Consider the following 13,828-nt stretch of genomic DNA (forward strand, 5'->3'; position numbering starts at 1 on the left):
CTAATTTCGCATTCGGCAGTTTCAGAGAAAGGGACTGCCTTTAATTTTTTTTCCCAATTTGTGCTCAATTTTTTAATTTAGAAATTACAAAATACATGTCAATCATGTATATACGACCACGTCATTTAAAATAATACACTGACCATGCCATGTAATCCAGAGTTAAAAGTCCGTTTGTCCAATTTGACAAAAAACCTCTAATTGTTTTAATTTACAAAAACAAGGATCCAATTAAGAAACTGAAAAAGATGAAAATCTAATTAAGATTCTGAAGGAAAACGAAAATAGGATCCTAAAGAGACATTAAACTGAAAAAGAAAGAAGTACGTAGGGGACATATTAACTCAATTACTTAATCAACACAAGCGAAAGATTTATACGGTCAGAGTGCTTTTGTATATTGATTATACTATCTTATTTTATTTACTTAAACAATTATATTGATATTAATTTTAGTTTATGTTATTAATAGACTGAATTATTGCTTCGTTTAGGGGTAACACTTCGAATGAATAAACATTCGTGCATGGGATTGTGATTTGTTTGCAAGTAGCCGTTGAAACACTATTGTTTTTTAAATTTTGTTAAGAGAGGTTGATAGGTTATAGAAAATTAGTAAGAATATTTTTAATAACGTGTTTTGATTGCTAATTAAAAAAATAAGGAAAACAAATTCATTAAATTTTAAATAATTTTAATTAATATTTTTACAATATTTTTAGTTTAAAAATAATTTAAGTTTATTGATTTTAATTTTTACTTAAATAAATATATTGGTTACTGCAAAAGTACATAAATTTATCTCAATATATTTTAAAAACATAATAAGTTGGTGTGTTTTTTATATCAAGGTTACATTTCATAGATAAAATCAAAAAAGGCTCAAGGATAGTTTTTTTTTTCTTCGTGCATATCATATCACATAAGAATATTTAAAACTCAAGGACGTTATTTACAATTACATATATTTTTGTTCTCATTTTTATAAAAAAATTCATGATTTTTTTTTATTAGTCTCAAATTGGTTTTTATTTTTAAAAGATCGATAAAATATGATCTTTCGGTTAGAATTAATATCGTTAAAAATGTGTTACATGTTAGTTTGTGTTCTTTTAAAATATTTTTTGTCACTTAAATAAAAGTTTATCATTTCTTAAATTGATGTTGTGTCACGTGATAATGATAATATAATGTGACAATGTTCCTATATCAAGTGTCATCACTTTAGTCTGATTGTTGTATTTTTATTTTTGTTTTAATTAAATTCTATTATTTTAAATGTAATATTTTGTCTTTCTCCAACTTGAAATTAAATAAAATTTCTATATAAATACTATATAAATACTTTCATGATTTTCTCATTAAATATTATTTAACAAGATTAAATTTGTTTTTATTTATATTTTTCATTTAACTTTATTTAAATTTATTTTAAACTATAAATATTTCTTTGTTAACTTGTTATAAAATTGTTTAAAATTATTTTAAAATTTTACATTCCAATTTGTAAAAAAATTTATTTTTAAACCAACTCAAACCTTGTATAGAAACTATTGAATTTTACATATTTTAAAAATATATAGATTTAAAAGAATTAAAAAAGTTGAAATAAATTTATTTTATTTTATGAAATGCTATTGTTAAACAAGTTTAACATGTTAGTTGAAATTAATTTTTATTTTTTATTAACAATTTCAAAATAATTTAAAATAAAATTTAATATAAATATAGATAAATTTAATTTTATTAAAATATTTTAATAACACTATAAATTTGAGTAAAAATATGATATAATATTTATATAAAAATTAAATTTTATTTTAAATTAAAAAAAAATTATTTCATTTTAAAAAAATTAGAACTGATTAAGAGAAAACAAAAATATAAATATTAACACAATGATATTTAACATGTGAATAATACATAGTATTACCACATCACATTATTATTATTACATGTTACATGATGTGATTTTGACATGTTCTTTAAAAAAATAAAAAAATCTAGTAACACCTTTTTAAAGATGTTACTATATTACTAACTAAAAAGACTTAATCCATTAAATATTTCAAAATAAAAACTACATTAAAACGAATAAAAATAAAAATAGGAATATTTTCCTAAAACATGCAGAAACAAATGAAATGTTTTTTAATGTCATTCATCAAATTGTTTTCTTATCAATGTCGGTCAATTATTTTTCAATTAGAAAAAAGAAAATCCTAACCATTGTTAATTGAAAATCTTCCAAAGATTTTAGGAAAAGAAAATTCTAATAATTTTTTGATAAAACATACCATTTCATTTAAATATCCAACCAAAAATAAATAATGTCAATATATATCATACAAAAACCAAATTGACATGGATAAAGAAGACAATATAATTAAAAATTGACCAAGAAAATATCAAATAATATCAATTAAAAACATCGTTGGCTAGTAAATGATAATTTAATATTTACAGCTAAAAGAAATACAATGTGTAACTAATGACATCAATTTAAAATACAATACCAACTGATGATGCTTAGATCTCCAGTAAGCGGATAAGTTCAAATCAAAACCAATCTTACAATATTTCGACCAAGTTTAAATAAAAAAAATACAGAAAATATAAGTAGCTTAAAATAATTTTTTCAATAGTCAATATTTTAATTTTTTAAAAATGTATTCAATACATTATATCTTACAATAAAATATTTACATTTCTATAAATTAAATTATCCTCTAATTTCTTTTTAAGAATTTTTAAAAAATTATATGTGCAAAACAAAGTTGTTGCATGTAATGCAACACAAGTAGACATAGTGAAATTATAAAAAGTAAATGAACATAAAAATTGTAGAAAGAGAGAGAAAGACAAAGGAAAGTACAGAGAGAAAGGAAATTGAGAGAGACAGAGAGAGTGGGTTTCTAAAGTTCATCCAGTATCAAAAATGATGACAGAATAACAAGGATAGTAACACTTCCAATATTAATAAAACCAATGCCTACACTTCAATTCTCACTCCTCATTTCCAAATCGCAATAAATTCTCGCGGCAAAACCTGAATAGCGTTTTTTAATTCTTTTCGAGATTCGTTCTTCGATGGGATTGTCGCGCAACGCGGCGTCGCAGCCGGAGATCGATGACGCCGGTGGTGACATTGGATTCCACGCGATCCGCGGCGGATTCCCCTTCAAGAGAAACCCTAGCCACTACCGGCACCGGGGGTCGTTCGATCGGCAATTGCCGCGGACGAGCAACAGCAGCAGCAGCAACAACAGCAGCAGCCGATCTCACCTGCACAGCCGTCTCACGCGCAAGGGCTTGTTGCTGTGGCTCTTCCCCTTCTCCAAGTCCAAGTCCGGATTGTATGCCCTCATTATTGCCGTCGTGTTCCTCTTCGCGTTCGCCTCCGTGGTTATGCAGAACTCCATCACCTCCGTCTTCCGCCAGCGCGCCGAGCGAGGCCGTTATCGCCTGGAAGGGCTTCGCTTCGGGACCACGCTCCGCTTCGTACCAGGGAGGGTTTCACAGCGGTTCCTCTCCGGCAACGGACTCGATCGGATTCGCTCCCAGCCCAGGCTTGGCGTTCGCCCGCCCAGGATAGCTCTCGTGTGTTTTTTTTTCTTCGAAATTTGTGGTGTTTCTTTCGTTGTCTGTGGATACTCATAATAGTGTGTGAATGTTTGATGCCGTGTGTTGCTTTTTTAGTTGAGGATAATTTGCTGTGTTTGAGGACTTAGTTGTTTTGTTAGGTTCTTGTTAACTATTGAGCTTAAATGTTTAGTTAATGTGAGATACAGTGTGTTCTATTTGAAGGATTCGTTGAACTGTGATAGGAGAATCGTGCAATCAAGGTGGGGTGAGGGGTGGTCTGTGGGAAGGTTCTGTTTGTTTGTTTCTTTTCTTTCAATGTTGTTTATATAATGTGGCAAGGGCTCTATTAGTTATGATGAGTTATGGCAATGCCAAACCATCCTTAATTGTTTTAATTGCCCATATCTGCTCTGTTTGATTAGTTGATTCTAGGATATCTATTTTTATTATGGATGTTTTTTTGTTGGTAGAATTTTGAATTCCCGTTCCAGTTACTTAGTTCTGACTCTTGGTTGGTCCTTGAGCTTAAAAACTTGCTTTTCTTCCCCGGTTTCAAATAAAATTCTCTATTTTTTATTAAGGCTTACTGGAACAGAATGTCAATAATCTTGAAATATCTATGGCTTAGATACATTCCTCATCTTTTTTTGGTATGCGATACTTATACATTCAACAAATTTAAAATGCTATTATTGCATCTGTACGAGGAAAAGATGAATAGCCAATGCTTGGTGCACATCATTACTTTTGGCATTCCTTTTTTCCTATGCACATATTATCAATAAAGATTGGATGCATTCTTGGCACAGCAATGCATGTAGAAATGAAATTCTTAGGATTTGGGCCTAGGTCGTTACTCAACCCAACAAATTTGACCTGTGAAGTGAAGAATGCCCAAGCCTTACAAGGATTACATTAGGCATATATTTAGTAGACAGGGGAGCTCAACATAAATTGTACAGCTTTATCAATGGCCTTGCTTGCAGTGGCCATAGTTTCCTTAGGATTGCACTTGATACCAGGTTTGATACCCCGAAGAGTGTTAAACTGTCAAAATACTTTCTCATATAGCATCTTATTTTTATCACCTAGCTTGATAGAATTTCTTAAAATTGTTTTTGTTGGGGATATAGTTTAACATATTTTAATTTGTGGAAGGTTGAAGAGTTCAACATACTTAGTTCACTTATGTAGTGGGAAAAAATTATGAACCTCTTTTTGTTTTCCCCCCCTGTGTCTTACTATATTAGAATTTACCATTTCATGGTTGTTACTCTTATTATTTGGAATTTCTTATGTAAGTCCAAATGTCTGAGAGAGAAGTGAGGCTTTACCTCACTGAATTGAAATAGTATGCTGCAAACTTCTAATTCTAAGTTAATAAAATAAGGTGATTACAAAGTTAATAAAGGATAATTAAACTCTGGTCTTCTAAAATTTAATAAGTTAGAATCCAAGAGAGTTTGAGTCTCACATTGAGTAGACAGATGAAAAAGTTGAGCAACAAATAACAAACAAGACCCACAAACTCATTTTCTTAAGGTGTTAGGTAAGAGGTATTGTCAAGTCTCTTATATGTTGACTCATAGTTCATTGACCAAGTCTCCGAGATGTATCCCCTCAAAACACCTAACAGTGGTATTAGAGTTTATGGTTTCTCTTGGTGACAAACTCAGAGGTTTATGGATTTTTTTTGTATCAAAAGTCTTTCTGACATGTGTTTTAGGCAATCTCATTAAGATAAACGATGATACAAATAAATGTCAGAATGAAGGGGGAGTTACCAATGTGAGGGGGACTTATACTTGAGGGGAAGATTATTTGGATTTCAAATGTAAGTTTGAATCTCACATTGAGTAGAAATCAGAATATTGAGCAACATATAAGGAAGAAGACTCACAAACCCATAGCTCATTGGTACTGAATTTTCCCAGTGTATCTTCTCTCAAAAAGACTCAACAGGATAGGCATGTCTACTCTCTACTGCTATATAGTAATCCCAACCCAAGTAGAAATGAAAAATAAATCCATTTTTTTTAGTTTTATAACGATCAAACATTTATTATGCAGATCTTCTTCCTCTCATTTATTCAAACAAATGAGAAATAAAATAATACATGTTACAACCTATACTTGAGTTAAGAATCTCTCTCAAAGAACTTTGATTATTTCCTTCATGATTATGGGTCAATGGCTTTTAGGAACAAGCCTTGGCTCAAAGAGATTCTTAGCTTTTCAACAGCATATGGAATAAAAATATTTATAGTTTGTGGTCCTGAACTTGACCTTGTATCCCTTGGGACAAAAAGGTTGACCCAAGAGGAATGGGCTATTAATTTGGCACTCTCGTGTATAGGGCTGATTACATTAACTTCCGTGCCCTTGATTGGGCACATATCAAATCTCTCAAAATTCAATTATGTCATCACTCATTAGCTTAGTATCTTGCATGTAAAGCTTACTAAATTTTATTAGGATTACATGCTTAATATATTTATGTGTGTTTGTTTTGTCCATCAGATTTTAGGGCACATGACAATCGATCCCCAGTCACTGATGTTGGTTACTGTGATTCGGAATCTACAGAAGTTGGGTTATGTTTTCAAGGTAAGACACACAATTTTGATTTTATTTCATATCTTATCTTTGTTATTGGTTCTGACAATGATTTATTCAAAACCTAGACTGGAGATCCTAGTCTGGCAGTAATTTATACTTGAATCATTGTCAAAACTGATGATGTTAATTTATATGTCTATTTTCGTAATTAAGTATAGATTTTTGAGAGGCCATACATTTCCCCATGTGTATTAACAGATATTTGCAGTAGGGCATGGGAAGGCCCACTCAATATGGGAAAGCATAGGTGGTGGAATCTCTCGTTTGAATATAGAGAAGCAAGGCCTGATTGATTGGTCAATGTATGTGTCTTTACTACCTTTACTTTTCTTGTTTGCCATGCGTTTTAGTTGGGCTGACCTATATTGGTTTGAATGCTTCAACATTATTTTCTTCGGTATCTTTTTTGGTATAATTTCTCGTTGTAACATGATAGATGTTAACTTTCGGCTTCCTTCTCCTTTTTGATTTCTCAACAGTTTTGAAGGTATCATTGTTGGGTCCCTAGAAGCAAAAGAAGCCGTTTCAAGGTTGAGTTTCTTTATCTGAACTGCAAAATGTTTGACTTCTGAACTGTGTTAGGCTGGGGTGGGGGTGTTCAAGTTTGATGTCCAGGAGTTGAAACAATATGGCTATTCTTTGAACAACTGTCCTATGAACTGAAGTTGAGAGATTGATTTAATAATTAAATTTATTCCCTTAGTTGTATAAATATGGTTTTTGTTGATAGGACGTACTTTTGCAATTTGTTTGGCTGATTAATAGAGGAAATACTTTGTTTGGAATGAAGAGAAATACAATCATACGGAACAAAATGAATGTCTAATAATGAGAAATATTTAGTAAGATATTTCCCTATCAAAACATATCATATCTCCCTTAAGGTAATCAAATAATTTTTCTAGCATATTCAAATCATATATCTAACACACCCCCTTTCTAGTATATTTATCTTGAGTCAGGCTTGCTAAAAATGTCATCAACACAATACCCCTCGAGTGACTTAGTACACATGTTAGTTAGTTGTTTGTTGAAGTTGACAAAGTAATAATGACAAATCTAGTAGATAATTCTCCAACACGACTTTCTCAGATAAAGTTACAATATATCTTCAATATGTTACGTCCTTTCAAATCATATCTTAACAATATTTTCCTTTTGTTTCTATTTTGGTTTTGATTGTAAAAAACGTTTGCAGAGGCTTGTAGGTAGAATAAGCTTAAACCAAATCTTGATATTCAGACCCACTATAGGTTTTCCTTTACCTTTTTCTTTATTTAGTTTGATTGTTGAAATTTTTCTGTCTCAAATGTGTATTTGTTGGAAAGCCTTCTTAATTGTAGTCTCTTTGGGAATTGCCTTAATTGCAGCTTTGGCGAGGTATGTTTAGTCTTTGATCAAATAGAGATGAGTTAAATAGAGCTTATAAAGCCTAAGCCAAATTCTTGGAATGTTTGTCTATTGATGTTTTTGTCTCCTTTTTTACGAGTACACTTGGGTGAACACATTTTTCCCAACAATCAGTTTGAGGAAATGAATTAGGAAGGCAGGATGTTTTGATGGCAGTTTAGGGGCCATATAAATTAATATGTTACGGTTTATCTAACCTTGAAGGGTATTGGTATACGGATGCATTTACTTCCGTGCTTGCATGTTTTAATATTGAAAATAGATAAACCATTACTTGAATTCTTTGGGCCTGTATTTTATCATGTCATGGTTATCGTGGATGGTTAATTGGTATTTAGACAGAATCCAATAATCTGGATTTTAACATTCAGGCAGTGAGCATTCTTTTGACATCTTTCCATCCTTTCTCTTTTCGTATATTGGAGATGTATCTTATTTGGAGTTTTAGATGCTGTGATTAGTGAGTTTTATATTTGTGCAGCCTTATGCAGGAGCCTTTTTGTTCAATACCATTGATATGGATTATTCAAGAAGATAGACTTTCAAGTCGCCTTCCAGTTTATGAGCAAATGGGTTGGGAGCATCTTGTTTCTCATTGGAGAAACGCTTTTAGCAGAGCCAGTGTTGTTGTGTTTCCAGATTTTACTTATCCGGTAAAGATGCTGTCACAAACATGCAACAGCATTAGAATGATAAAATCTATTCTCCATTAGGCTTGCCAAAAAGGTTTGGAAGCTATTGCTCATTTTTTTATGTTTTCTTGCACCAGATGTTATATAGTGGGCTTGATACTGGAAACTTCTTTGTGATTCCTGGATCACCAGTAGATGTGTGGGCTGCAGAAAGGTATCGTGAGACCCATGGAAAGGATCAGCTAAGGGAACTTAGTGGATTTGATAAATATGATATGGTGGTTCTAGTTGTTGGGAGCTCAGTCTTCTATGATGACCTATCTTGGGACTATGCTGTTGCAATGCATTCCATAGGGCCTCTGATGACAAAATATGCAAGGAGGAATGATGCAACTGAGTCATTTAAATTTGTTTTCTTATCCGGCAATTCTACTGATGGTTCAGACGACGCTTTACAGGTACTTTAAGGCCTACATATATTGTGTTGATTGATAGTGATAAAACATAAGACATTTCTAAGAAGTTAATTGATAAATAATTGAGTATTTACCTTCTATGATTTTCACTTGTCAGGAGGAATATATGTAAAAAAAATTATGAAAGCAGTTATATTTAGGAAGTTACTTTGCTGTCAAATTTGATTTTAATGGGTAACTACTTCACAGTATTTGTGGTACTTCTGGAATATGGCATGTGCTAAAAAATGCTCTTTTTTTATTGTAAAATAGCTTTGGATCTAGCCATGTAATTTTTCTGAAGAATGCACCACTTTTTTTTTATTTTTTATTTTTTATTTTTCATTTTTGTATTCTATTCTTGTATTTGTGGTAAAAAAAATGAAAATATTGGAGGAAGCTTGTCCAAAAGGTTGGGAATTTCTTTAGTGGTTAGGTGGAGGTATGCCAGGATATCAGTAAAAGAATGGGCAGGTTTGAAAAGAATATTTTAGTGAAGTGAAATAGTGATACTTGAAGGAGAAACAGAATTCTTGAAGACGAGGCTTTGGAATATGTTGTGGCAATCTCTGCTTTATTATATTTGACTTATCCTCAGTGACAATATCTGACATGAACAGATTCATATCAATATCTCAGCTTGAATTTGTTTTCTTTGAATTGCTTATTGATTTATTTGCCATTGATGTAGGAAGTTGCTTCACGTTTGGGACTTCATCAAGGTTCCGTACGGCATTATGGCTTGAATGGTGATGTGAATAGTGTGTTACTAATGGCTGATATCATCCTATATGGTTCTGCTCAGGAGGTGCAAGGTTTTCCTCCATTATTAATCAGAGCAATGACTTTTGAAATTCCTGTTATTGCACCTGATTTTCCAGTGTTAAAAAAATATGTAAGTTTGCTCTAGTTTTTTCTTTTCATATTCATTGATTTCTGAAACCATAACTAGTTTCCTTCATTTTCTTTGAGCTTTTCTCAATTTTCAGATTGTGGATGGAGTACATGGGATATTTTTTCCCAAACAAAATCCTGAAGCTTTGATGACTGCTTTTTCACTTTTGATTTCAAATGGAAGACTTTCTAAATTTGCTAAAGCAATTGCATCATCTGGAAGGCGACTTGCAAAAAATGTATTATCTTTGGATTGCATAACTGGCTATGCAAGGCTTCTGGAGAATGTACTCAGTTTTCCCTCAGATGCTTTACTGCCTGGTCCTGTTTCTGAGATTCAACAGGGGTCATGGGAATGGAATTTATTACAGAATGAAATAAACCTAGGCATTAACTGGTTAAAAATGGATGGTGGTTTTTTCAACGGAAAAGTTTCTGTTGTTTATGATCTTGAGCATGAGTTGGGAGGTCTTAATTATTCAACTAGTGTCTTTGAGAATGAAACAGAGTTTTCAGAGCAAAATGAATTAACCCAATTGGATTGGGATGTTTTGAGAGAGATTGAAATATCCGAAGAGAATGAAATGTTTGAAACTGAAGAGGTATGGTGCAATCTTCTCTTTGACTGTCTCTGTTTCATCCGCTTGCAATTGATGATCAGTATATTTAGGGATAGCTGGTTCCATAAAGTCATTGTTTTCTGTTGTAGGTTGAAGAGAGAATGGAGAAAGATGTTGGTGTATGGGATAATATATATCGTAGCGCTAGAAAATCTGAGAAACTGAAGTTTGAAGTCAATGAGAGGGATGTAGGGGAGCTTGAGAGAACTGGACAACCTGTGTGCATTTATGAGATATACAATGGTGCAGGAGTGTGGCCACTTTTGCACCATGGCTCTCTCTATCGTGGGTTAAGCCTTGTGAGTATCTTTGTCCGTGAAAGACATTTAATCTCTTGTTCTCTTTTGGCCTTTTGTTTTCTTGGCCTCTTTTTCTTTTTTTTTTTTCTCTTTCTTTCAAGTTGGTGATATTTTGATATATTCTTTATCTTTATATTCAATTTTAGATTGCTTCTCTTGAATTTGAACCTCTTTTCCTTTATAAACTGATAGAAAAACATCTAGTATGCTATTAAGTTGACTGTGTAAGTTATCTGATGAAACTTTTTTATAATTTTTGCTCTATTTCTCTTTGGATGATCACTTGTTTGAATTTTATAAAAAGGTTTAGTTTGGTTAGTCTGAAGTAAAACTATTTGAAATAAGTTGACCCTTTTTCTGATGATAACGAAATATTATTTCTTGCAGTCTAGAAGAGGACAGAGACAAAGTTCTGATGATGTGGATGCAGTTGGTCGTTTGCCTCTTTTGAATGACACATATTATCAGGAGATTCTCTGCGAAATGGGAGGAATGTTTGCTATTGCAAATAGGGTGGATAACATTCACAGGAGGCCTTGGATTGGGTTTCAATCATGGCGTGCTGCTGGTAGGAAGGTATTTCTTTTGTTTGCAATAATTTACTCGTTCGAAGTATACTTAACCTTTTTTTATTATGAAGATCCAAGCTAAGTAGCTATCAGAATACATTGGTTACTCTTGAATTTAATTAGAAACTTTATATGTTCTTTTTTAGGTATGCATCAATTGATGCAAGTATTAAGTTTTATTTTGAGAAAATTGGGTACTCTTTTCCTTTTTGTTTAATATATATATATATATATATATATATATATATATATATATATATATATATATATATATATATATATATATATTTGTGTGTGTGTGTGTAACTTTCCAGTACATGCGAAGGTCCTTTTGAAATTATTGGTTGATTGATACACACTTTTGTCAGAACAGGTAGCATTGTCAACGAAAGCTGAAAAGGTTCTGGAACAGAGAATGCAAGAGAATTCCAGAGGAGATGTAATATATTTTTGGGGACATTTAGACATGGATCGGATTATCATTGGAAACAACAATGCAATTTCTTTTTGGTACATGTGTGACATCTTAAATGGAGGCAATTGCAGGTATATAATGGAGAATATAACATCATAATATGCATTTTGTAAATTGCTGTATTTCAGCGTGTGAAGAGTTTCAAGCATCCCCCTCGAACCCTGATCTTTCCTAAAGTTGCATCTAGTTTTATTTGGACTACTTACAGAATAAAATGTTTAGAATCACGTTGCTTCATTGGCATGATGCCCATGTGAAAAATAAGAGACTTGCTCTAAAACAAATATTTTTGGAGGTTCAAAACCAAAGTTTCTAGAAGTTGGACTTTGGATATTGTAACGCGTTTCAAACTCATCTGATATTATGCTTCTAATTGCACCAGAACTGTTTTTCAAGATGGCTTCCGCCAGATGTATGCATTGCCCCCTGATGTTGAAGCACTGCCCCCAATGCCTGAAGATGGTGGTTATTGGTCAGCACTGCACAGCTGGGTGATGCCAACCCCTTCTTTCTTAGAGTTCATAATGTTCTCTCGGTAATTAATTAATTGATATTAGCTTTCTTGGTAGTAGATTATTAGGGGTGCTTTATTTAAATGTGACTTGAAACCTGACATGTTGTCTATGGACTGCAGGATGTTTGTTGATTCCATTGATGCCCTGCGCAGAGACTCCAGTAAACATGGCTTGTGCTTGTTAGGGTCTTCGGAGATTGAGGTAATTTGTTTGCATTTGTTTTTAGGTTTCTTAGATTATTTGAATTTCTTACATTTGTTCTTTCGAAGCAGACGAAGCACTGCTACTGTCGAGTGTTGGAACTTCTAATCAATGTATGGGCTTATCATAGTGCACGAAGGATGGTATACATAAATCCTAACACTGGTTCTACGGAAGAGCAGCACCCAATTGAACAACGGAAGGGATTTATGTGGGTAAAATACTTCAATTTTTCACTGTTGAAGAGTATGGACGAAGATCTAGCCGAGGCTGCAGATGATGGTGATCACCCAAGGGACATGTGGTTGTGGCCAATGACAGGTGAGGTACACTGGCACGGGGTTTTTGAAAGGGAGAGGGAAGAAAGGTACAGGCTAAAAATGGATAAAAAAAGAAAAACAAAAGAGAAATTATTTGAAAGAATGAAGTATGGTTACAAGCAGAAATCACTTGGAAGATAAGAAATCTTCAAACTTGAAATTTACGCCTCCAAACAATTTGTGAATCCGTTTTTGCTTCAGTCAGGAAAATTGTCTTGCTAATCGGAGAGGCTTTGGTTCTAACATTGGCACAGATCACATCATAGGGACAATATTGTTTCTTTCTACATTAACTGAATACGTATACTCAACCCTCTGTCTCATAAAAGGGCGAGACAGAGAGCAAAGGAGTGTTCCATCTTCTGCTGTTAATTAATTTCCTGGCCTTTTTTCATGGTCAATTATAGCAGCATAGAAGATACAGGTAGTTCCCCTTCGACGTGTACTCATAGTCTATACAAATGCATTCATCAATTACACTTCATTTAGCTTAACTTTGTATTCTTTCATTATTGTATATTTGGTAAAACATTAGTGGCAATTTTGAGTAGAATAATGGCTGGGTTTTACGTGAATAGTTTGTATTATTATTGATTTTGTTGTTACTATTATTATTTATTATTGAGAAACAAAAGGCAGATAATTTTTACTCGGGCATATAAACATGCCATACGTGTTTATTTCTTCGGACCACTAGTTCAATTGTATTTTCTTATTTTAACCACATGTTGAATAATTTGTGCAATTTTCCACTATGTCGATCCGTGGGTTTCTTCTTTTCCGTATAACTTCTCTAGAATTAGAATTTATGAATGTATGGTAATTAAAAATACAAAACTTTCTGATTTAACAATGACAAGGGTTGGACCACACGTGTAACTGGGAATCAGTATTTGATATAAAGACAGACCTATAAAAGGAACTTGCTTCAAAAATGGAAAATTAAGATAAAAAAACGAGTGAGCAATATCTCATACTAGTAAAACAAAACACAAACAAATGTTTTGAAATGCTCCAAATTATCCATTATAGTTTTGTTTGAAATGAATCAGTGTCATCTAGTTTAATGGGATAGCTTTGGTAAGTAGTTAAAAATAACAAAACAAATATTCATTATCATGTAAAAATAAAACAGTCTCGACAGTAAACGAAGATTTCAAGTGTGAAATTTCCTTTTGTAAACAAAGAAATAATATCAGAAGAGTATGAAAATCAATTCACGTGCTACTGTTTT

At 32.5% G+C, this 13,828-nt stretch overlaps 1 protein-coding gene across 1 annotated transcript; it reads left to right on the forward strand.

Moving 5' to 3' along the window:
* Nucleotides 1-2,864: 2,864 nt before the first annotated feature.
* On the forward strand, nucleotides 2,865-13,318 carry LOC124834539 (UDP-Glycosyltransferase superfamily protein). Its single transcript, XM_088096848.1, has 14 exons — nucleotides 2,865-3,600; nucleotides 6,106-6,192; nucleotides 6,403-6,506; nucleotides 6,684-6,734; nucleotides 8,096-8,267; nucleotides 8,384-8,704; nucleotides 9,393-9,596; nucleotides 9,691-10,197; nucleotides 10,305-10,514; nucleotides 10,902-11,090; nucleotides 11,457-11,629; nucleotides 11,941-12,093; nucleotides 12,193-12,274; nucleotides 12,346-13,318. Exons 1-14 carry the CDS (start codon nucleotides 3,091-3,093, stop codon nucleotides 12,733-12,735), a joined length of 3,153 nt encoding a protein of 1,050 aa, XP_087952974.1. The 5' UTR covers nucleotides 2,865-3,090; the 3' UTR covers nucleotides 12,736-13,318.
* The last annotated feature ends 510 nt before the right edge of the window (nucleotides 13,319-13,828 follow it).

The sequence above is a fragment of the Vigna umbellata genome, chromosome 8, assembly GCF_029865625.1.
Source record: "Vigna umbellata cultivar VRB3 chromosome 8, Vumbellata_1.0, whole genome shotgun sequence".
Lineage (NCBI taxonomy): Eukaryota > Viridiplantae > Streptophyta > Magnoliopsida > Fabales > Fabaceae > Vigna > Vigna umbellata.